The 25436-nt window shown below is 38.6% G+C and overlaps 1 protein-coding gene across 4 annotated transcripts in view; it reads right to left on the minus strand.

Annotated features, from left to right (window-relative positions):
* Positions 1–25436, minus strand: part of Tmc1 (transmembrane channel like 1) — a 159085-nt gene that overhangs the window by 22387 nt on the left and 111262 nt on the right. For 2 of the 4 annotated variants that reach the window (XM_076928173.1, XM_076928171.1), the window contains 6 exons: positions 18126–18268; positions 13460–13604; positions 12374–12568; positions 10004–10183; positions 9710–9871; positions 6278–6406 (listed from right to left, as the gene is read on the minus strand). In XM_076928173.1, coding sequence (XP_076784288.1) covers positions 6278–6406; positions 9710–9871; positions 10004–10183; positions 12374–12568; positions 13460–13604; positions 18126–18268 — 954 coding nt within the window. The remainder of the gene's footprint in view (positions 1–6277; positions 6407–9709; positions 9872–10003; positions 10184–12373; positions 12569–13459; positions 13605–18125; positions 18269–25436) is intronic. The other 2 variants (XM_076928178.1, XM_076928175.1) reach the window with 1 other exon arrangement.

The raw sequence follows: 25436 nt of genomic DNA on the forward strand, positions 1-25436 counted from the left end.
TAAATAAATCTTTACAACAAAACACAAAGGACACCCTAGGAATCCTTAGACTCCTCAAACACAAGAAAGGCACGTAAAGCAATAATGTGTTGATTATCTAAACTGATGGGAAACAGAAAAGATGCCAGGATGTCCTCTTCAGGGTGTCATTTGTGCCTTGTAGTCTTTACATACAGACATTTAACTTGATTTACATTTGGGAAGTAAGCTTTATCTCATGAGTCAGGTTTCTGACTCATGAGCTGGGCCAGTCACTCATCTCTTGAGGACCCAGTTTCTTCACAGATAAATTGATGAAATTAAATAGTCCAAAGATGAGCACCATATACGCTATAAACCCAATATAGATGGCCATCTGCTTTTGTCAGTAATTTTTTTAATTAGGACAGAACAGCAACTCCTCCTTCATGCATTGTCTCTCACAGATTTAGATTAAAACAGAATTTACTGGCTGAAGCAGAGAATAGAGCACTTGTAAAGTCTAAAATATCACCCATCCCTTTTCAGAAAGTGGTCACCAATTTCTTAACTGGAAAATTTCTGGCATCTCTTTGTAACCTAAAATGTCATATTTACTGAATTCTAAGCCCAGTTATTTAATAAACATTGCTCCTCCATAAACACTTTAGAAATGGAACCCATTATGTCACAGAGTAGATACATAACACCCCATTCTAAAAAACACACATTTGTGAGAAGACAAAACAGTTATGCAGATATGTGTATGATTCAGTGTGCATTGTTTTGGAGGTGGGCTTTCTGAAAACATGAGATTATATTATATTTTAAGTATTAAAACGATTAAGTATTCTATGTTAAGTATCAAACCAATAGATCATCAAATATCAATTAATTTGTAATATAATTGTTTAATTGCCTCTGAAGTAGGGAAAATGCATTAAAAAGTAATTGCATGACAAAAGGGGAAAACAGCAGGTCTCTTTGACACCTGAGAAGAGGTATTAAGAGTAGTGGCGAAAGTTTACCCATGGTCACTCACCACACCTACCCTGCAAGCAACAGGACTCATTTGTATTTGGTCAGAGGATAATAACCAAGGGAATGGAAGCCATATTGTCATATTGTTTTACTTTGTGGACTTGACAGTGGGTTAAAATCAGGCATCTACCCAGGGAAAACATATGGTTCACTGGACAAAAACCCTGGGGAAAACAATTGTGTCCCTGTAAATTGAGTTATCTAGAGCAGAATGCCACCATACAGATGTTACAAAATGTAATTCAAGATCTCAGAGTCAATGTATTCTGCCTTTGCAATGACCTTCCTGACCATTTTCACACAATTTCCAATTCCCACAGCTGAACAACTCCACTTGTTGCTGCAGGCCAGTCTGAGTTGTGGATCCAGGGCAGCGGTGTTTGTGTGTGGTCTCTAGACTGGGGTCAGCAGGTCAGCAAGGAGTGGTAAGAAAAGTTAATATCTGGGCACTGCCCCAGAGCTACTGACTAGAACTACTAAATTCTCCTAGGCCCTGTGTGAATTCTGATATATGATTAAATTTGAGTAGCATGAATCTAGGATAAGCTTGCACTTCAACTCCCAGAATGATTCAACCCTTGAGGCTGTCCTTCAACCTAGCTGAGAAGCAGGATCATGCTCCCTTCAGATTGACTCTATCGACATACTAGCGTGCAACATCAAATAAAGTCAGTTCTGTAGGTTCTCCTTACTCATTCTTGCTCCAACAAGGAACATCCATGCTTTCTTACTGTCTCTGTATCATGCTGTCTTCCTGATTGCAATTTCAGACTTCCTCATATCTACCTAGGGAGCATCTTCTACGTTATATCCTTCACCCATTTGTGTTTGGTTCATTCTACTGAATGTGTCTAATCCAGGCAGCACTTGAAGTTTTAAAAGCCATAGGTTGCCTTCATTCTTTGGCAGAGCCTTTAAATATCATGGGTTACAGAAAAAGTTCAACATGGTGAAAATCTGGTTAACAGTTTGAAGTAAAATAGACAGTGATTCTAGTTGTAATTACATTTGGCTATAAGTCATTGATTTAACTGTCTTGAAGCCTTTATTTGGAGTTTGTTATGGAGTAGAAATAATAGTTTCTTCACAGCATTGACAGCTTGTTTACTTTGAATGAAGAAATAAATGTAAATTATTTGTAACACTTCTTATCTACAGTAAATTCTGTATAAAATAGACTGGTATAAAGGCCAAATGATAGAATTCCACTCAGATGGTCTGACTATTATACATGTTTATGGAAAATCTTGAGCCTCTCCATCAGATCTCAAAAAAAATCTCATCATTTCAATTGTTATCAACACAGAAAAGATTTTTTTAAAAATATAAATATAAAGCTGATTGTGAATTTGTTCACATATGCCATCATTCAATCCTACATCTCTTCAGACCTCTTGACTCAGTTTGTTTATAATTACCAAGTTTATTATCAATGTAAATTAAATGCTAGGTAAAGATATTTTCATTGAATTGTTGAACAACAGCAAAAACAAAAGAGAATTTTAGGAGAGAAAAAGTACCTTTTATCTGACCAAGTAAATCAACTTAGGTAAATTCATCATAAGGAACACATTTGTGGACACCATAATGATGTGTCTATGATGATGTTTATATTAATATAATTAAATATCAAAATGGTTATTTTGACAAAAATATAGTGCAAATGACAACAAATAAACTACCGTAAAGTATTCTAAATCCATCTATAGAGTATCTCAAAACCATTGAAAACCATATCACATTTTAACAAAACAGAATTATGTCATTGGTGGAAAAATTAATGAAAGTGAAAATCACCATCATGAAAATAAGATAGAATCATAACAATAGGAACTGAATATTTTCTATCATGTGTGGAATATAGGGGGCCCTAAAATGGATGTGATATTAAAACTTGGCTTATTTTATATGATAAAGATATATTAGAAGCTTGTTGTAATATGCTATGTTTAAATATCATAGAAAACCAAAGTTTTTATATAATTAATCTATGATAATAAAAATAAATAAATTTATGTTATAGAGGACTAGGGTCATCACTTGGTGGTAGAGCACAAGTTAGCAGGATCAAGGCCTTAGGCTCAGTCTTTAGCTCTCAAAGAAATCCCATGGTATAGTCTAGCAGTTGATAATATAAAGATGTGGTAACACAGCCAGTGAGGCACCTAAAAAGAAGCACATAGATTATATATCCCTGTATGAACACACATGTATATATACATAAACAGATATACACATTTAATATATAATGGAATATATAAATACATAATATTTATGCTCCTATAAATAAGATTATTTACTTCAGATAACTTACATGACCTCACTGGGATTTTCTATGGTTTTTATTTATTTATTTTTTATTTTATATCACAATCATGGTTTCCTTTCTCTTCTCTCCCCCCAGTTGTTTCCCCCCAAACCTCCTGTCCCCCGCATCCACTCCTCCTTTGTTAATTTTTATTTTTGTTTCTTTATTTTATTTTTTGAGACAGATCCTCATTATGTAAATCAGAGTGGCCTCAACCTCATGAAGACATGCTTGCTTTTGTTTCCTGAGTGCTGGGATTAAAGGCAGGTGCCACCACATCAAACTGTTATTTTTATTTTACATTTACCTTGATGACCCTGTCTCATTTATCTCTTCTTGGAAATGTCTTCTTCATCTCTTAAAATCCTACTCAACCTTCGAGGTCAGCTCAGATGCCTCCTCCTCCACAAGGTCTTTGTATTGATGGAAGCTTCTCTCTCTCTCTCTCTCTCTCTCTCTCTCTCTCTCTCTCTCTCTCTCATTTTCTGTATACACACACATACACACATACACACACACACACACACACACACATACACACTCCAAAGACCCAGAACAATTACTCTGTCCTTTCCATTTATGTTGTATACCCTTCGTGATTCTTAAGAGTTTGCAAAATAAGAGTAGTGGAGTTGTAAAATAAAGAGTGAATATCCTAACAGTAGAAGGTGGTAGTTCTGCACTTACGCCTATTTTTCTCATTCGGAAATACAAGTCTAATATGGCCAGATGTTCCAATACAATGAAGGTGTATTATGTAGAAGTTCCCAGTTTTGAAAGTATTAGATCATTTTTTAAAAAATCTAAACACTGGACAGACAAATTAAAATCAAGACTTCAGGTCCAAGTTGCATCCTCTCTGTGGGCTCCAGCTTCCTCATCTCTAGGCTCCTCAGCACCTTGCATGGATTTGTGCAAAGTAGCCAGCCCCAGCAGGCTTCCAAGGAAATTAGTCAGCCAGTTGGCAGGATGATATGATCCACAAAAAAGATATGTCATCCAACATTAACATTTTATAACTTGTTTTGATTCTGTGCTTTCCCTTCAAAGAACCTTCCAAAGGTAATATGAGAGAAAATTCTTTATGACTTAAAAACAGAAACTTGGTTCCTGTGCTTTGTACTAACCCAAGAGCTCTGTCAGCACACCATAAATAATAAATTTTAGTCATTTAATTACAGCTTTTATGCATCCAGGTCATGTTATATTGACTTCATATTCACAGTCAACTTTTCTACCACTTAAGAAGAAAGCATCAAGGGAAAACAAAAGAGAAGCCATGATCTAAGAAAGAGTTGGCAATTTTTATGTGTGCCTTGGAAGAGCTGAGTCAGGCAAGGAAAATAGCAATGAATCCAAGCCAGAAGAATACCTCATAGCAAGCAATAGGGCAGCTGTATAGGGCATCCGGGATCTGCTGCATTACCTCATGGCCATGTACCAAAGAACATTACCTAACTGCTTTTGCCTTATCCAAAGGGGCACCTTAAGTGAGGGTGACAGAGATGATCTAATAAAAGGCAGTGTCTCAAAGTCAGATAGCGAATACCCCTTCACTGGTAGGGACACTGTCATTGCTGGCTTAGAAAACACAACCAGGTCAACTGCCTACAGAGAGACAGTTCTTCCAGCTGCCCTAAATGGTGTGGAGGTACAAGTTCAATTACACAGACAGCACAGAACACTTACTATGTGACAAGCCTGGTTCAAATAACAAACATTTGTTTACTTTGTTGTTTTGATGTAGTGGTGGTGGTCATGTTTCATGAATGCTTCACTGTAAGAGGAGACCGGTAATAGCAGTTTAAAAAGAAATATCGAGTAGTTGTGTACCTTATACATGAAACAAAACTGTAAGTTGCAATAGCATTTACTTGGTTATGTTAGACTGGTGGCTAGAGAAGAACTCTGTGGAGGTGATATACTAAAGGAATGCTTAATGACAAGAAGAGACGGGCCAAGTTCAAGTGTAGGATAGCAGCATCCCTTTGAAGGAGAAATAGTAAGTGCAAATGAGAAGACCATCTTGTGCTGGAAATTTTTTTTAAATGTCCACATTGGTGAAAATTAGAACAGAATTAAACTGAGGCAGAAAGAAAAGAAACAAACTTTCAGGTACCAAGAACCCTAAAACAGTATCTGGGGTACATGCATGATGCTCACAAAGCCACTGGGGACTTAAGCACGGGTCATCATCAGTTCTTCAATTCCTCTTTCTAAGGATTAACTGAAATCAGTTGTATTTGCACTGAAGCAATGAAGGTCTGTGGGCATGTTAGACCACAGAACCATGTATGCTCTGCCACTTTCCTTAAGTTTGAAGGAGACTTTAACCTGATCTTAGAAAAAAGGCTGGTGATAAAGTCAGTACCAGAAAGGTGCAGAGAACCCTGTGCTATTGTTTCAGAAAGCTAGGTTGCCTCTGGGCTCCATTTAGTAAAGCCCTGTCAGCAAACTGGGTCTTCCTTGAAATCTCCAAAGTCTCCTGCTGTTGTCTCTGTCAGGCTCTTATTAGCCTGTGAGCCTCATAAAGCAAACACCATATTCACTGACTCCTTTCAGCCCCTCTTGTGCCACATAGCAAGTGGTGCGTGGTAATTACTCAGTTCCACAGCAAAATTCACATGAAGATACAGAGTATACAGTTTATAGCGATCTTGTAGATCTTGTATCAACACAAATTGGCTTCATGGGAAGGGAACTGCCAGTGGGGCCAAGATATCCATTTTAACATTTTAACTGACACTTCGAGATCCATTACTTTAAAGAGTCTGAGCTAATTTTATTTCAGCATTGGAAAGTAGGATGCTCAAATCTGGACTCTTCTGAGTTATAACTGTAATGATGGCATCTCATAAGGTGACCTCACTCATTTAACTTGAAGGCATCCTGCCACTTGCAGAATGTGTATCAACAATGAATCACAGAGGGAAAAGAATCTAATACAGGAAAAGTGAGGATCGTACTTACATATCCATATTCTAAGTCCCAGCACCAGCAGTAATTGCAGAACCTCACGAAGCATGCTCTGAGGAAGTCACCAATGAGGATAGTGACATAAGTGGTCAGAACATCAGAAACAGTAAGACGTACAAATTCCTGGAATAATACAATCTTTATTAGTGCACACATTTCTGTCTTCAGATGACCTTAATATTGGTATCAAAACTTTCATATTTCTGTCACTGGCTTGAAGACTACAGTAAATGGTAAAAAAAAAAAAAATTAAGAAGGCATATCTAGTAAAGAAAAAATAACTTCCTCATATTTTGTTACTCTCAAACTGTCTCCATCCTTGAATCAGTATACTGCCATCTTCTTTTGTCTGAGAATCTTTATGAATCTAAAGTCTAAAAGCAGGTAGAAATATACTAGCCATGTAGAAATTTTAGATTTGTGCCTGGCATTGAATTGTGTGTTTTTAACATGTAAAGTGTATGGCAAACAGATTAAACTTCAGTGACGTTCTTTAAAAAGTACTTGTATTAGATACCTTCCTTCTTGTTGGTCAAATTGAGGACAAGAAGCTATGTAAGAGAGTAGGGTTTCCCTTGGCTTATAGTTGAAGAGGATATGGTCCATTTATGAGGGAAGCATTGTCACATAAATGTGGGGTAGCTGATCATAGTACCAACATAGTAAGGAAATAAAGACTGAACAGCAGTGGGGTTCAGGCTAATGTCTCACCAGAACTCCCCACAGTCACCCGCTTTCTCCAACATGGTTCTAACTTCTAAATATATTCTACCGCCTTTCAAAACAGCACCCCCAGCTCACAATCAAGTTTTCAAACACATGAGCCGATGAAGGACACTCCACATTCAAACCACAACACTGATTTTGGAAAAATGTTTTGAAAATAAGTTATTAAAAATCTACAGAACATGATATGTAGGATGAATGTATTTTTAACAAATTACCTCATGTATATAAACATATATTTGTACATGAGTGTATAGAATATGTATATTTGAATAAAAATAAAAATTCTAAAAAAAAAAATCAAGTCCCTTCTGTGGTGTGGGTTTGAATTTAAGTACAAAGTATATGCATTGTAAGGTGGACAAGAGGGTCACTATTACCTCACAGAAACATATGACATTAGATAATAATAAAAACTGACAGTTATAAATTGTCCCCACCATAGTTCATTCCTGCTGTACCTTTTCTGTTTCTCTCCAATAATTTATGCCTTAAAGACAGAAGACACTGAATGTCTAAAGTTATAGTTTTACCAAAGGACTGCTGCACAAGGATAGGAATTTAGTTCAGTTGACAGAATGATCAGCTAGCATGTACAAAACGCCGGGCTTAACCCCCAGCACTGTGTACACCGGCTGGGGTGGAACCAGTGACCCTAGCACTCAGGAGACAGAGTCAGGAAGACCTGAAGTTCAAGGTTAGCCTCAGCTACACAGTAAATTCAAATCTAGCCTGAGGTCTGTAAGACCCCATCTCAAGAAAAAATAATAAGAAAATAATGTAAGTAAAATGAAGGCAAAAGATTATTGAAAACTTAATATGTAGTTTTAAATAACTTTAATGTTAATTCCCATGCAAAGCAACACCCCATGACAAATGACTGTAAGCGGAAGGGCGTTTTGACCTCAGAGCAGAGGAATACAAAGAAAAAAAAAAATGATGGAAGGGAAAGTGTTGATTCTAAGTGTTTCAGTACTGAATGCTGGGCTGCAGATTGAGAGGTTAGGTTAGCTGATTAAACAGCTCCTCAGAACCTACTTCACAAGAAGCAATATGTACCCACAAGTGCCTGTTTGTTTCTGATAGAACAAGTTGCCACGACGCTTGTGCATTACTAATACAACTATTTCCTCACAGTTCTGGAAGTCCGGCGTCTACAATCAAAGCCCGCACATGGGGAGAATCTGTTTCTCTAACTTTTCTAGCACCTGGAGCTTGTGCAAACTCCTGCCGCCATTGCTCTTTCCTCCAGCACTAGCATACGTCACTCCAACCTCTGCTTCCCTTGTCAGATCTCAGTTCTCTGCTTTTGACTGTGTGCCCCTCTTTTAGAGAGATCCCTTGTGATTTTACTAGCCTCACTCAACATAGTTCCGGGCCTCTCATTCTGGTAAGCTCATAAATCTGTCATGTCCATTTGGCCAAGTAAGGCAACAGGCTCACAGTTTCCAAGAGTCAGCATGTGAACAACTTAGAAGGCCCACGTTCTATCCACGACATCGTAGCCCACAAGTATCTCTCTTTTAAACGCAGACAGCTTTTAGGGTTTTTTCTCCATGCATGTTTCTAGAAGCATGGATGACATGCAAAAGTCTTAAAAATCTAGCAGCCAGCACTAAGAAAAGAGCTTATGTGATCCCCAAATACTTAGAAAGTAAAATAAAACACAATATTTTTTCAGACAATATGTTCTCTATTCTACATTTGATCACATAATTCTAGTGTCAGAGATATGTTATTTAATTTTCCCTTCATTAACTGAAATCACAATTGGCTTAACTGTAGTCTCATGGATATCAGACAGAAAGTGCTGAAGTCTTTTGAGTTCTCATTTGCTTACACTGCATTACTTCAGTAAGACTTGTGCTGATATATTGATTTTGTTATTCTACAGAAAATATATTACTAAAAAATCTGTTCAAATAATTCACAAAGACTGCATGACTGACACAACTGAACTACTCTCTTCTAGGAACACTAAAATATACTTAAACTTTACTGTATTTGATGAACTGAGGTTGAATGCACATTAAGAGTGCTTTCTCCAATGAGATAAAATTACAAGCTTCACAAAACACAAAGAGAATCTGTGCAGAAGTGGGAGAGCTGAAACAGCATCTCTGGTTGTTTTTGTTCAGTTTTTAATTTCCTTTTTGGACAGTAAGCAATGAGATCTTATTTCTTTTATCCGGTAAGATATCACTAGTCTTAGACTAGGGTCACTTACATAACCATTATTAAAAACAAATAACTTAAAATAGCATTTCCTTTAAGGCTTAAGGGCAAATTATTAGGTAAAAATTGATATCATAAAACCACCAGAGTATTATACTCAAAGAGCACTTTTTTTTTTCTGTAAAAAACAAATAACACTAAATAGAGCTCTACATGAATGCCATTTGAGTCTGTATCTAAATTTGGGTGCTTTGTTAGAATATAATAGGAGGCATGGTTCTCTTCACACGATTGTAAGCTATCTTTTTATACACAGCTATAAAAGGCTGCAAAAAGAGAAAATGTTTATCAGTCTCCCTGAGCTAATACATTTGAAATTCAGAGTCAGAAAATGCTAAATATTCAATAAACAGCCCCCTGTTTTTATTAATAAATAAAAATCCAAAGGCCTTAGAGTTTTAGAAGAAATATTCAACCCACTGGCCCACTAAGGACAAGGATGTATACTTGTCTTTATAATGTTACCTGCCCCACCATTGTTTCCCAGCAGGGACCTCGAGGTACATCAGCAGGATGAACAAAAAAGGGTGGTCCTGTGGTGTTCCCAGAGAGAGATTCATTGTAAGCCTTAATCATGTTGGCTTCCCACAGGGTGATATTGGCCTTCACGAGCTTCTCCTCTTCAATCTAGAAATCAAAAAAAAAAAAAAATGTGGAAAGGAAAAATAACATAGCACCGTTTCAGAGGCAATTCTGGTAATCTGCAGACTGGGAAATTGGCACGCTGAATGGCAAGGACAATCAAGACCCTAGACTCACCTTGTTGTTAATCTCATCCATCAAGGCAAGAATGAAAACATACAAGTTGCCTAGAAGAAGAGCAAAAATACGCCCCAGGAGCCACTTCAGAGCAATGAGAGGATGGTAATCTTCCAGTTCAGCAAATAAGTCAAACAGTGTGGGACAGAACATCCCCAGGAGGGACATAACCATGTTCATCTACAAGGAGACACAGTTAGAAAGATTTTCAGAGAGGTCCCTTTAATATTTTATATAACTAAAGATTATGCTATGCATTTTAGTATTTTGTCTCAATTAAACAACAAAGACAATCTCCAACTCATATTTACAGGCTATGTATCTGAGTTTCTGTGTGTGCCCATAATAATGGTTCCTTGGTCTAGTTAGTGTGCAAGTTTTATCCCTCTGCCCAGAGAACACACTGTTCTACATGGCTACCAATTCTGATAAGCTGATGCATCGCACTTTGGAAATGATCGGTTTGGCATTGAGGTAAAGAGAAAGAAAAGACTGGAAGTAACTCTTGCAACCTGTTCTATATATGCCTGGCTCAAAATGTCAACACTAAACATTTTCTTATTTCTCCCTGACACTCCTTATTTTGAGTGATGAAAACTACCAGAATATATTTAGAATATAGTTGCTATTTTTCCAAGTTTTTATTGAGAATACCCTATTAGAGCCGGGCAGTGGTGGCACACGCCTTTAATCTCAGCACTTGGGAGACAGAGGCAGGCGGATTTCTGAGTTCAAGGCCAGCCTGGTCTACAGAGTGAGTTCCAGGACAGCCAGGGCTACACAGAGAAACCCTGTCTCGAAAAACCAAAAAAAAAAAAAAAAAAAAAAAAGAGAGAGAGAATACCCTATTAGGATGATCAAGAGGATATACAACTCAGCATAATGTAAAATAAACTCATCGTGACATATTCTCAACTGAGCCTAAATATTTAACAGATTCTGTATAACTATACACAAAGACAATTTAACATTTGTTTCTGTAGCAGTATGGAGTTGTGTTTGAGTCCCCATTATTATCTTCATTTGTACCTAGATCTCGGAATTCCTCTAAAATAGATATTAAACCAGTTCTTACAAAGACTGATTCTTTTCTTTATATTGAGATAGGCTGGCCTAGAATTCACTGTAACCAGGTGGCTTCAAACTCATTAAGCCTCTATCTCAGCCTCCTGAGTGATGGGAAGTGAATGACAAGCAACCATTCATCATTTAGTGTGAGTCATTTATACTGAAATATGACCGTTGTGCCATGGGCCAGAGCAGACTGAAGATTTCATTTATAATCGCTATTAACATTATGAGAGTATTTTGAAAACAAACTTGGTAAATGCTTTAAGCTGTTTTTTTATCCTTAAAGGAAATCCCTCTACTTAATAACTGCCACTTTACAGGTTTGCACGGAACAACTGTGACACTGTTATCCCTAAATGTGTGGTTCATTTCTGCTGTTGCTACTTAAGCTTCTCTACTGTTTTGATGGAAAGGCTTTTTGTATTTTTCAACTATCACTTGCCAGCCAGGATGTTTCTAAGAAACCGTACATTTATGAAGAGTCATCTCAAAATTCTTCCATCTATATAGCTTTGCAAAATTCCATCTGGAAAACCTCAGTATCTCATGGCATAAATCTGAACAGGCTTTGAAAATGTCCAAGTTGAAATTAATGTCATGTGGTACACAGAAACATTTTATAAAAGTGACCAGGCCCTAGCAGCAACCCAGGATGATTAAGTTTCTAATTCTAAATAAGTACCCTAATCACCTCTCTCCTACACACTAATTAGATTCTCTGAGGGCAAATCTGGCCAAGAACTAGCCTTCTTCATTTGAATAGCTGAGAGTCAAAGGCTTTGGTAAGGAAGAGACTAGATATGTCATTAGAACTCATATGACAAGCCTGGAACCACAAAAAATTAGGCACACGGTGTGATGCTTTTTATGAGACAGGTATGGGAACAATGGACAAAGGAATCAAGACCTGGCATTTCACTTATAGAAATAACGTCGTCGGAGAAAGCAATGCTGGGTTATAGGGAGAACATTAAATTTGAAATCAACCTTCCAGGCTGTCACTCTGGTGTTCCTCACTCCGCCTGCCACACAGTCTCCTATGATCTATCCTTCTCTCTGTAAAATATTCTCTTCGCTCTTTCCATTCTAACTTCCCATCTCCTCTGATATTGAAAGCCCAACAGCACAACAGAAAAGATAGTACTATAGTGGAAAATGTTCGATGTGATGGTTAGCCAGGGAGCAGAATGGGGAGCAGTAGGCAAAGAGCACCCTTTTCTCACACTCAGCTACAGAAGCACACCCCACAAAACAGCAAGCCTCAGTTTCTAAGCACGTCAAAAGCATGCAGAGACGAACTTCATTTTTTTCCCACCACCCAAGGGTGTCAGGATCTTGCTGGGCAAATTCCTGGGATCGCTTCACAGCCCAAAAGATGAGGTATCCACTTGCACCAAGTGTTAGGAACACGAAGAAGTTAGCAAGAAACCTCAGGAATCTGATGAGGTGGATATTCTCCTCCACCTGGGCTGCTCGCTCTTCTATGATGGCTTCCTGCAGCCAGGGACAGCAGAATGGAAGGGAAACACAGCTGTGAGAAGGATCATTAATTGAGAAAATAAAAAACAAGACACAAAAAAAACCATAAACTAAAATCTGAAAATCCATAAAGTGGGTGAACGGAGATGGAAAAAGACAGTGAACTGGTAGGGCAGGAGGATCATAAGTTTGGGTCCAGCATCTGCTAAATAGCAAGCTTAAGGCTAGCCTGGGCTACACAAGACCTTTCTCAAACAACCCAACATAAAAATAATAACAGAGAGCGAATGAGAGAAAGAGAACATATCATAACACTAAGAGAATCTTCATTCTAAATGGTACTCTCCCAGTCCTTGTTTGGGGAGCAGGAGGAATATAAGGCTTGAATTTTAAGAAACAATTTAATATAGCCTACACTGGCTTCAAACTCACTTTGTAGCTGAGGCTGTACTTGAATTCCTGATCCTCCCACCTCCATCACCCAAACACTGGGTTTCCAGGTCTGTGCTTCCATATCCCACTCTCCCAGTATTATTTTGAAAGCTATTTTCTAAGGCTTTGGAATCAATTTACACACTGAGCCTACATGTTTCTGTAAATAGCTGGTGAGTGCTGTCATAGTATCTGAATTATTTGATTCTAACAGCCCATGAACTACTTTAACCAAACAGCATTATTACTAAATTTGGAGAGGAAAAGTCCCAGAGACAAAAATACAGCTGTTATGGGTCACAGGCTATTTTTGTCACAATCAGAGTTGCGTCCACCTCGTATGTGGTATGCAGCAATGACAAGAGCATCCATCTCATAACTGTCAAGATATTTGATGACTGATATTGAATGCCTCCCCATGTTAGTCTTGGAAAGCAAAATAAGCTTCTGGGCTTCTGGGGTCTGTGCCTTTACCTTAAAGTTCATCGTGATAGAATTAAATTTGTTGTCAGCTGTTTCAGGGTTACCAATCAGATAGTCCCAGCTGCAGAACACCTTCCAGCTGAAGTTGAAAGTGTTGTCATCGCCACCACCATCGTCACCAATATTTTTGGTCATCCTGTAAAAGCAGGAGTTTAATTCAGCAGTCAGAAAGGAGAAGGAAAGGCAGATGAAGAATGAGAAAACAGCAGTCTCAGGTAAATTAGAAATGCAATGTCTGGAAAGCATCGCTAAACAGGTTTATTCATATAAGTAGACAATGGGAACACTGATTTCTAAATTTTGTGGGTTTCATGTTACTTAATTTTCTCATTCTGTGGTGATCAAAAACTACTACAAACTGATGGCTTAAATACCTACAGACTTTGACAGGAAGCTGATAGAATAAATCCCCTAAAGAGAGAAGATGGGATTATTTTAAGGGTGATATACAAAGCTGCCTGAACTGTACTCTTCAAAAGAAACTGAGACAAAGACTGGATTGTAAAAACAAACAAAAGCAAAAAAAGAAAAAAAGTCATAGGACCGAGGCCAGCATCACTGGCTCTGCCTTTGCTTACAGTCCACTTCCCTTGCTAAGCACCATGACAACAGACTTTATCCTATTATTCATCATTAAGTTCCCAGGCACTGGATAGCTCCCTAGATTGGTCCTTGTAAAGCTATTATACATTGTTTTTTTAATAAATAGAAGTCAACTTGGCACTGGGAAAAGCTTTGCCCCTAAACACATGTCTCGAATAGTTTGTTGTATACAGGCTTCCTATGGGATTGCTTTCCGGTCTGCCCTTGACATTATAAAAGGGTTGATGATGGCAGCTTCACTTTGTAAATACTTGCCATTCCTCCTGGATCGTGTCTGTGAGAGGAGAATTTTGCATTTTGAAACTCATAATCTTTCCCCAGCTCATTAAGCAGTGACAGGAAATGGAACATGGTGACTTTAGGTCTCTCATATGTCACTGCCCTTCTGTTCCAAGCACCTTTGAAAGAAAGCCAACTGTAGTTTGGAGAGGAGGAGAAGTCAGTCATATGCTATGTTGGATGTGTCAGGAGGTCATGTTCCCATAGGCAAGGAACATGAGCCTTTCTCCTGTGCTCACAGAGCCTTTAAAGGCAGCCTTAGGGTCTGATGTCATCATTAGAAACAGTGAACATTAACATCTGTGATGGAAACATTATGAAAATGTCTTGTAATATACTTAGGTTTGATAAGCTGATATTTTAAGGAAAACTTAGTACAAGAGCCATAGCAAGGCATTTTAATTCTAAAGGGTCTTAAAATGGACAAAGAATGTTATTTATTTACTTAAATTTTTATTATGGAGAAGGGTAAGATGGGGTTTTACTGTGTAGTCTTGGCTGTCTCTGTAGATCAGGCTGGCCTTAAATTCACAGACATCTGCCTGCCTCTGCCTCCCAAGTGCTGGGATTAAAGGTGTGTGCTAGCCCCACTCATCAAGAATAATTTTTAATATAGATTGTAAAACTATATGAGGCTGCCCAGAACACACTAGAGACACATCTTTGTCAGCATGAGATGGATGAATCCTCCTTAGAGATTAGGAAAATAAGAATGGAGGTTGATCAGTGGTTCTCAACCTTCCTAATGCTGCGACCCTCTAACACAGTTCCTCACGCTGTGCTAACTCAGAACCCAGTTACTTCATAACTGTAATTTTGCTACTGTTAATGAATCATAGTGTAAATCTCTGTTTTCTAATGGTCGTAGGGGACCCCCTATGGAAGGGTTGTTACACCCCCAAGGGGTCATGACCCACAAGTGGAGAATCACTTAGTTAGAGAGTAGAGTTCAAAACTCCATTCTGGCCACATGAGTTTGGCCTAGTCATAAAGCCACTGAACCTTAAATTTTCCAATGACTCTGTGAGAATAACTGGTATGTCCTCAGCTCACTTCACAAAACGCCCTGGAGGAACACATTGTTCCAAGGGAAGACAAAGAGCACAGGTGGCAAATAGTGAGGAGCAAAAAACTTTTCAACTACAAAAAAAAAAAAAAAATTGGTTTCAAATAAATCCTAAGGGCAGATGGTCTTCAGTCCTCTTTTATTTAATAGTCTGTAAAATGGTATTAGAGTTATTTTGTAATGTTTAGGAGGTAAAGGTTTTCTCTGGAGATGGAGCTCAGTAGAATGCTTGCCTAGCCTGCACGAGGCTTTGCCTTGAATCCTCAGCACAGCATGCATAAACCAGGCATGGTGGTACATGCTTGTAATCCTATTACTCTGAAAGAACTTGAGGCCAGCCTGGGATACATGAGACCCTGTCTCAAATAAATAAATAAATAAATAAATAATAAAAACAAAAAAATTTAGAAGAACAGCTAAATGTCTCAATGACATATAGTAAGCACATGCTAGGCAAATACCAATATTTGAAATACAAATTATGGTTTTGTTAGAGATTCAGAAATATGGCTATTGACAACTTTTCCACTTTAAAAAATACCTGTGTTTATATTAATGCCAGTTTATGATATATGTTGGTTTAGGACACATACAAGATACTATATGTAGATAAAACTTTAACACCATTTACAGCTTACATATGACAATATAAGGTACAGAAGGATGTTTTAGTCTATTCTATGAGAACTATTTCTACCAGGCTCCTAAACAGAAGTGGATATAGGCACTATCAGGGAGCCTTGCTGTAAGGAAGCCTTGGGAAAGCCTCCCAGGCTAGGGTGGCATTAACACGCTCCTCATCCGGCATGGCTTCAATGAATTATTCAGCTCTCTCCAGCAGTTTGACAGATGTGAGCTATGCCAGTTAAATCCAGACATTTTAGCTTATAGAATTTCTTTGGGTAAGAACATTGAGATTTAAGAAGCAAATCACTTCTAGTTTGAGATTATTAGCTTCAAACGCTACAGAGAAACTGATGGTTTTCCAGCCACTGTGAGCATTACAACGTTCACCTGTGTTAGTGTGCCTTCAAAACATATGTATTGCATTTATGACTGGGATTTCAGATCTGTAAAGAAGGAAGAGAAGGGAGGAAATGACATAAAATTACAGCAGCCAACCACTCCTTTGCCAGGAATTCCCATGTCTTTCAGACCTAAACAGAAGAGTCCTAGACTAAGAAAGAATTCTACTTTGAATGTTCAAAATGATTTCTTCTTATTTTACTTTCTAACTTAGGTCATTTAAAGTAGATTTCCCTCCCACGTTGTGGGTGATGGTGAGGAAGTACAGGTAAGGTCACAATGTTATTATATATGCTCCTCGATTTTTAAATAATCCTGGCCCCAGGGAGTGGCACTATTAGGAGGAAATGTGTCACTTTGGGAGGGTGGGTTTTGAGACCTTCTTCCTAGCTTCCTGGAAGTTAATCTTCTCCTAACTGCTTTCAGATCAAGATGTTGGACTCTTGGCTCCTTCTCCAGTGACAGGTGTTCGTTCCTAGACGTTGCTATGCTTATTGCCATGGTGATAAACTGAACTTCTGAACCTGTAAGCCAGTCCCAGTTAAACGTTGCCTCCTATAAGGGTTGCCTTGGTCATAGTGTCTCTTCTCAGCAATGAAAACCCTAACTAAGACAAGTCCCTGTTTATTCTAATGATGGATCCCATAAATCCACTATTATTCCAATAGTACAAAGGATTCGAGTCGAGTAGGAGGTGGCAATAGAAAACATGACAAAAGATTTCAACATGATAACATGACAACATGTATCATGACATGATACAAACATTCAGATATCGTCTACTCTTCTACCAAATATCTCCAATGTTGGCAATGGGAGTGGAAGCCATGGATATCCTGATTGAGCCAGGATTTTCAATCACTTAATCCTATAACAAGTCATTAAAGCTCCATGACAAGAGGAGGTCCAAAATCAGACTGGCCTGGTTCAAATATGAACAATTTTGAGAAGGGAAAGTGGAGTTAGTATCTAGCCACCATCTTAAATTGTATCTTTGCACAAACTTAAAAAACTGGCCATACCTCCTGGAACATCTTTACTAATGTGCGCTCTTGAGGAGCAAGAATTTACCAAAGCACCACATAAATGATCCATAGACAGACAGCACAACAGACATCAAAGATCTAGTAACTACACCCAAAAGACATAGAATATCACAATGATAATTTTATGTAAATAATATGATGAAATGTTAATACTCATTAAGTAAATTATATTATGAAAATTACATTTATTTTCTCCGTATTAGCACTAAAAACATTTCACATCTCTTGTGCTTATCTTATTCAACACTTTAAATTTAAATAATCTGAATTTTAAATAATTTAAGTTTATTTTCCAGAGTATTATTTTAGTTGTCACAGATCTATTAATGCAAAGCATAGTCCTAGGTAATGGCTTTTTATTCAGGCCTAGGGCCTTTCACATGATATGCAAGTACTCTACCACTGATCCACTGACAGTATTTCCAGCCTTACATGCTGCCACCTTCTGACCCTGTGGAGTGCTCCAAGAGACTGTGTTTGTGTCAAAGATTTTTGCTCTGAGGGGCATAATAGTTTAACATTGGTGCTGATTCATTTCTTATATTCTTAGCATTCGTTAGACACGCAATAATATCAAATTTTTATCCAGTTCTCAAAATGATTCTGATTGATTCCATGAATTAGATTAAAAACTTACGCTTTGAGGACAACCAGAAAGCTGTATCCAATGCACATAATCCCCACCAGGAAGTAGGAAAGAGGTAGCCGGAAATTCAGCCATCCGATCGTGCGTTTATTGTCGTAATAGCCATAAAAGAGGACTGAGTACTGTGCCAGACCCTAAAATCCAACAACAAAACCACTTAGCAGATGTTCTGAAGAGCAACACGAAGGAAAAAAAATGGACTTTAAAAGACTCTGCTCAGCAGATGACTCAAACAGGTACAGACACCCACAGCCAAACAGTGGTTGGAGCTTGGGCACCCTTGTGGAAGAATAGGAGGAAGGATTGCGGGATCCGAAGGGGATAGGAACTCCACAGGAAGACCAACAGTGTCAACTAACCTGGGCCCTTGAGGCTCTCAGATTCTAAACCACCAACCAAAGACCATGCATGGACTGGACCTAGGCCTCCCTGCTCATATGTAACAAATGTGCAGCTTGCCCTTCATGTGGGTCCTGAACAGCTGGATTCAGAGCTATCCTAAAAGCTATCGCCTATCATGGGATATGTTGTTCTATCTGGGATGCCTTATCTGGCCTCAGAGGGTGAGAAAGCAACTAGCCTCACAGAGACTTGAAGTGCCAGGGTGGTGGGGATACAAACCCACTCAGAGGAGGCTGGGGAAATGAGGCAAGCCTTGTAGGAGGGAGTGACCAGGAGGAGTGCAGTAAGTGAGATGTAAAGTGAATAAGTAAAATAATAATAATAATAATAATAATAATAATAATAATAATAATAATAAATTAAATTTTAAAATTAAATACAAATAATTTTTTGTAAAAGAAAAAAATAATAGAGTGACATTAATTTTGACTGAGGTCACAGTCTGACGTGAGCCCTATTATTTTGTTCCATAAAGTTAATGTTTCGGTTGTTACATTGATTGACAGCTTCTTGATTCAGCTGAACTTCAGTGACATATAAATAGATAAAATTTTTAACCAAGTGTTGGCTGGTTCCAATGTGGTGCTATTTCTGTAAAATGTCCATTGAGTTAAACATCAAAACAATTGTCATGTGACCACTTAAAGAATTTGCATAACATACATGTAGGGAAAGTCTAGACTGAGCCTCCTTAAAATCTTGCACTGAGTGTCTGTTTCCTGTCGCTTCAGACATAAGTTAGATTGGTTCCCCCTTAACCATAGAGGCTGTATCTCAGATATATCTTAGCATAAGTAAGCAGGTAAGATGATATTGGAACCAATGAACATCCTCCAGGCATACTGATACCATGCCCTCATAACAGCCATGCTCATCTCTGCAGTACATCGTTCCCCCAAATTATCTGCCCAGGTAGAGTTACCATTTCTTGGACTATCATCAAATGCCCACCCCCACCCCCACCCCCACCTTTGGCACATAGAACACAGAAGCATTCTGATGCTACTTTCTCTATCGACTTTCTTTCTCACACTTTCAATCCTGAATTACTCTTTCCATAACATCATATCACATATCCACTACCCAGCCCCTGTCTCATTTCTCGTTAAGAATCACATAATTGTTTCTCTTTGTGAAATAATTGGACAGTTTGGGGATGACATTTTTGAAATCAGGTGAGTTACTTTTAAAACTCTTACAAAAGCCATTCGGTTGTCTTAGATGTCATACATCAACCCAGTGGTAGGACTGACTGTAAGACCTACCAGTGAAGGAAGAGGAAGTGGAGGTAAAGCAACAGAGAGAGAAGGGGGGGAAAGTGCCCTGGCTAATATGTCCTAGAAGGAGAATGAGGAGAGTGAATTAGGAAAGATGACTTAAACAAAGATGATGGCTAGCTCAAACATGATGCTATCAAGATCTAAAAACTACTTTTTTCAACTTTTGTTTTTAGTACCATAAGAACCAGCAGAAAATAAAATGTTTACACACACACACACACCCTTCAAATGAGTTTGAGAATTTAAGTGAGGGCAAGATGAGATGTTAGGGCTATAGGCAAATCTGCTAAGCCCCTCTGTACTCTGTAGGTCTGTGCCTTCAATTCTTTATCTTAAGAAATAAAGCCCATCTGTGATGGTTAAGTCTGAGGGATGAGTGGTCGCCAGAAATCCTATGTTAAACAGTTTCTGGTGTATCATTGGATATGTATCTGATGAGATTAGCATTGGTACAGGTGAAATTAGTAAAGCAAATTGCTGTACCCAGCATCAGAACAACACATCCAAGGAGACCCTGAGTAGAATAATGGACCGAGGGGAAATGTGCACCCTGCCTTTCATGTTGCAATGCTTGAGCTGGGCAGCATCTTCTTGTCACCTCCTGCCCTCAGACTGTATGTACCTCAGATAGCGAGCTTCCAGGTGCTCATGATGCTTGGACTTAATCTACAGAATTCAGAGGTCTCTGGCTTATATATGGAAGATTATGGGATGTCTCAGTCTTGATAATTGTGGGTCAATTTTGCAAAATGATTATCTTTACATATATTATATATGAGTGTATTAAAGTAATGTTCTATAGGTTTTATTTTTAATTATGTGTAATATATAAAAACATATAAAATATAAATGTAAACTATATTTCCATATCTATTGGTTACTGGTTATCTACCTGGCAAACCCTGACCAATTCAATCTAACAGAATATTTGAAGTTAAACAATTCATATAAACTTCTTTTAGGGAGTAAGGGGGCTAATCTTATGTCCAATAAGAAATCAAATAGGGTGAATGGGCAAAAAGCCAAAGAAGCAGAAATGTTCATCCCAAGGCACTGTGTCCTGGTGGGAGTTGCTGGCTCTCTTTTGTTTGTCAAGTTGTTTTACATTCATCTAATTGAAGTCTCCTCTTACCTGTCCTGAGCCACTGTGCTGGTTTCTTTATGTCGGGACAATGAGAACAGAATTTGGTGAGACCAGACACTTGACCTCTGGTTCAGTTTAAAGGTTACATCCTCAGCTCTTTGTTTATTTTTTTATAAGTGTGCGACAACACATATTTTCTACATCATTGATTTTTCTCAGCAAGCAGTGCTTACCCATTTTTTTTTTTATGCAAGCTTGGCATTCTGAGTGCTCACTACAGTAACAGTATCAGCTAATATAGCTTGTTGATAATTTAGTATCAGTCAAGCACCTTAATTCTTCTTGTAGAGCCATCTAGTGAACCTGAGAAGTTGTTGCGTCTGGATTTTGCATTCTTCTTCATCTGAACATTTCTTCCACAAGAAGAAATTCTCCAAGTAATAGCATCCCTAGCCTTTCTCAAATTCCTCACTGCTGCCCAAGGAACGTAAGCAAGTCTGAAGTTAGAGCAGAAGTGATAAGAGAGAGCTCATGCTTCCCTTCTGGGAGCACACACTGGCTTTGTCTGCCCATGCATATGGACACCTGCCTGGGCACAAGGTCTGGCTGCAAAACCTACTTTTCCATAAAAGATACTGCACCTTTCACACCTGGCTTAACTTTATTGTTTCCTCCGGTTAGCTCACAACATAGAAAATGGGGAAGTTATTTACCACAACATTGCCCCTCAACTAACACAAATGAATATTCAGTAGCTGCTACCCTTATACATATTGTTCAGATAAACAAACTCGACCTTGAAAAAGTTATGTAACATGAGGCAGGTTTTTTGCCAACACCCCATGCATATGACCACTGAGCTACTCAGTTCTCCCGTTCTTTCTGTCTCCCAAGATGTGGATTACATTGGCACCATATCTTCACAGGTACAGAAAGAAATGAGGCATATCATCATTATCAATCTAACAGGAAATGATGGTCCTTGGACATCTTATTTTTTGAAAAGGTTTCAAAGTGTTTCATCTCCATGTCCATAAATATTATAAACTGGCATCTTTTATAATTCATAATCACAAGATTAACAGGGTTAAGAAGACAACCTGAAACAGCATAAGAGAACAGAGCATGTGAAGAGCAGCTGGCTAGGTCAGCACAATAGTTACTACAGGCAGCTGGCTCGTCTACAGCATGTCCCATTCAACATACATTCAAAGCAGTCACTTTATAAATAATAGATTGTAGCAATGTAGGGGAGAGTCTTCTTGATGCTCGTGTATATGAGGGGAGGGGGACATGACAGAGCTGATTTTTCATAAAGCCTCCTTCCATTCACCTATTACTACCCATGCAATCTAGTGTACACATAAGCATTGCTAAATTCAATTTTAATTTCAAAAGCTTTATCAAATCCATCTTAGGGATATAGTGATGGCTAAATATGAGTTGAGAGTCCTAGAAGAGGAACATCCTCCCCAGCCATGCAGTGGGCAAGCCACATGTGTTTCCCCTTCCCTTAAAGGCTTTAAACTATAGCAGTGCACATCTGGAAGTGACCAAAATAGAAATGACTCCTAGGTCAGCCAAGGCTGTATTCAGTTGCTATGTCAGTGGGCCCTGATTTCCCTGTGGGAAAATTCTTCTCTCTACCCCCAAATCTGTGACAGATAAACTATAGCCACAGCCAAGCTTCAAATCAGCACAGAAAATTCCTTTCTAGTTCTGGGCAGTATGTTAGTGTGTTATTGAATAGAATTAGTCTTGAAGGCTGCAATTGTTCTGGTCCATAGTCACCCACGTATCACCACAAAAAGAGTAAAAGCTGGAAGGCTTTGATTATTTTGTCACTAGGAATTAACCTCTGTGTTTCTGTGATATTTACTGAGAACTCAGAATTTGGCAAAAACAACACAGAGATGAGGAGAACAGTGGATCAGTGTGCTCAAGAGTTCTGCAGGCAAAATATCCATATCAGAAGTTTTGGTGATTTCATATAATTCTAAATAAATAGTCCCTGTGAAAGATAAAACTCTATCCCCAGGATGGTAAATTAATGTCACCATTTTAAGCAGCTCATTAATTTATAGTAACTGCCAGACAACTATTTTGCAGGCAAAAAAAAAGCCACAAAGTTAAAACTGGTAGACGATGAAGGTAGGTTTTTATGAAGCATGTCACTGAAGGAGGTGGTTGTCCTGCAGGAACTGAATCCATCTACTTTTCCACACTGAGTTTTTTGTTTGCGATTTGTTTTTGTTGTTGTTGTTGTTGTTGTTGGGTTTTTTTTTTAATCTTTTGCCTCTTCCATACAATTAAGAAGGTTGGGAGTATGAGTGAAACAGAGGGGCAAAATCACTTACTACTTAAAAGAAGTAAAGAATGTGGAGGCTGAAAATACCCAACAAAAGCCTCAGTTAATGTCAAAACAGCCTGGTCCTTGTGGACAACAGCTGGGAGCCACCATAGTTACCTCTGTGTTCCTAATCAGACCCTGTGTCTCCCACCCGATCTTTGCTCACCTCTAAGCTTCCTTGGTTCTTATGGAAACACACAGACTCCCAAACCTAAACCAGACACCACAGGGCTCTTGTTTCTTTGTTTAGTTACTAGCGTTTTATTAGCATAAGGGGTAATAAGCTTCCCTGTGACATTTTCTTTCATTGCTTCTGTTGCCTTCCCCAGCCTTTCCCTGTCCCCAGGTTCCCTTCTGTCTAGTCCTCTTTCTCCCCACTAGCTCCTTTGCAAGCTTCATGATGTGTGTGTTCTTCTATTATCCTTGTCTGACTTCCCCAACTCTGAGACCACATTTTTCCCCTTTCCTGTCCCCTACACCCACACACAAATATACACATATTTATCTTTCAAAACTTTGCTTAACAGAATATTTCCCAGGTCCTTTCATTTTTTTCCTCTGAATATTGTGATTTCATCTTTCTTTATAGCTGAATAAAATCCCATGATGTATACACCACATTTTTCTTACTTGTTCATCTGTGGCTAACATCAGTGACAACAAATACCAGCAAGGCTGTGGGTAAAGGACTCCTCGTTCACTACAGTGGGATTATAAATCCATGTAGCCACTATGGAAATAAGTACAGAGGCTTCTCTAAAAACCTCAAAATAATATTAGCATATGACACAGTTATACTACTTCTGACATATATTCTGTTTTACCATGATGAGACTTACTACATGGTTCTTGATGCATAATTTGTGTATTAGAGAAACAAAGTAGGGCTTAGCCTCCGCAGACTATCTCTCTTCGGCAGATAGTATCAAAGACTCCATTCCTCAAAGCTGTGGCAAAACCCATTTGTTCGGATGTCTACCTGTGGATTGATGCCCTTGTCTCTCTGCCTCCTGAACAGGCTGATACATCCTTCTTCGGCTTCTGACTTGTCCATATCAGATTTTTATCTTCAGAGCATTTTTCCCTCCAGCAAAAGAATATTTTCTTGAGCTAGATACTCAAAGCAGGTGTTTAAAACATTTACAATGCCAGACATTGCTCCAATACATAGGATACATAATTTAATGTAGCTTTTCTACCAGGCTGGTATGTTTATAATAAAATATTTTACATGTGTCTGGCAAGAGGTCAGGGAAGTTGTCTGGCATCTTAAAGGTAGTATGCAGTAAGATTCCAACTGGAGTGTATGCAAATCCCATGATGGTGTTTCTTTCATTAATTGCACTGTGTTAAGTTTTGTAAAAAGTACTAGTACTTGCATTTTTCTGTCTTTGGACCACCATGCCCAGCTACTTTGTGCCCATAACTAATACTATGAGTCCATAGCCCAATGCTTATGGCATATTTCATTCCATTATGATGATTCACAGGTGAGTTATAGCACATTTCAAACAGTTTCCCAAATTGGCTTCTTTCTCCTTTCTTAGAGTATGGTACCATGTTACCTCTGCTAGAAACCTGGTAATTTACATTGCTGTCCCATTTTTGTCCACAGCCTATATCCAGTCACTAGCTAAATCCTGTAGTTTCTGCCTCATTTTTCCATTGTACAGGGATCCCTTCTCTGCACTGCTGCCTTTTGAGGGTTTCTTAGATGACTTTAAAAGGTCATCATCTTAGAGGGACTGGAAATGGCTCAGGCCTGCAGTGTCTGCCATGAAAGCATGAGACCTTGATTTGTAATCCCCAACACTCACATAAACACTGAGTCGGGTTGAAGAGATGGTTCAATGGTTAAGAGGACTTGCTGCTCTTGCATAAATCTTGATTTGGTTCTTTGCACCTCTATCAGGTAGCTCACAGCCACCTGCGACTCCAGGTATAAGGAACATGATGCCTTCTCAGACTTCCATGGACACTTGTACACACAAGGTGCATATATAGAGAAGCAGGCAAATATATAGCCACTAACAAAAACAAATACATTTTTCTAAGGTCTCTCTCTCTCTCTCTCTCTCTCTCTCTCTCTCTCTCTCCTCTCTCTCTCTCACACACACACACAAACACACACACACAGACACACACACACGGACACATACTCGCAACTATAATCACAAGGATCCTCA

The sequence above is a fragment of the Arvicanthis niloticus genome, chromosome 1 (assembly GCF_011762505.2).
Source record: "Arvicanthis niloticus isolate mArvNil1 chromosome 1, mArvNil1.pat.X, whole genome shotgun sequence".
Lineage (NCBI taxonomy): Eukaryota > Metazoa > Chordata > Mammalia > Rodentia > Muridae > Arvicanthis > Arvicanthis niloticus.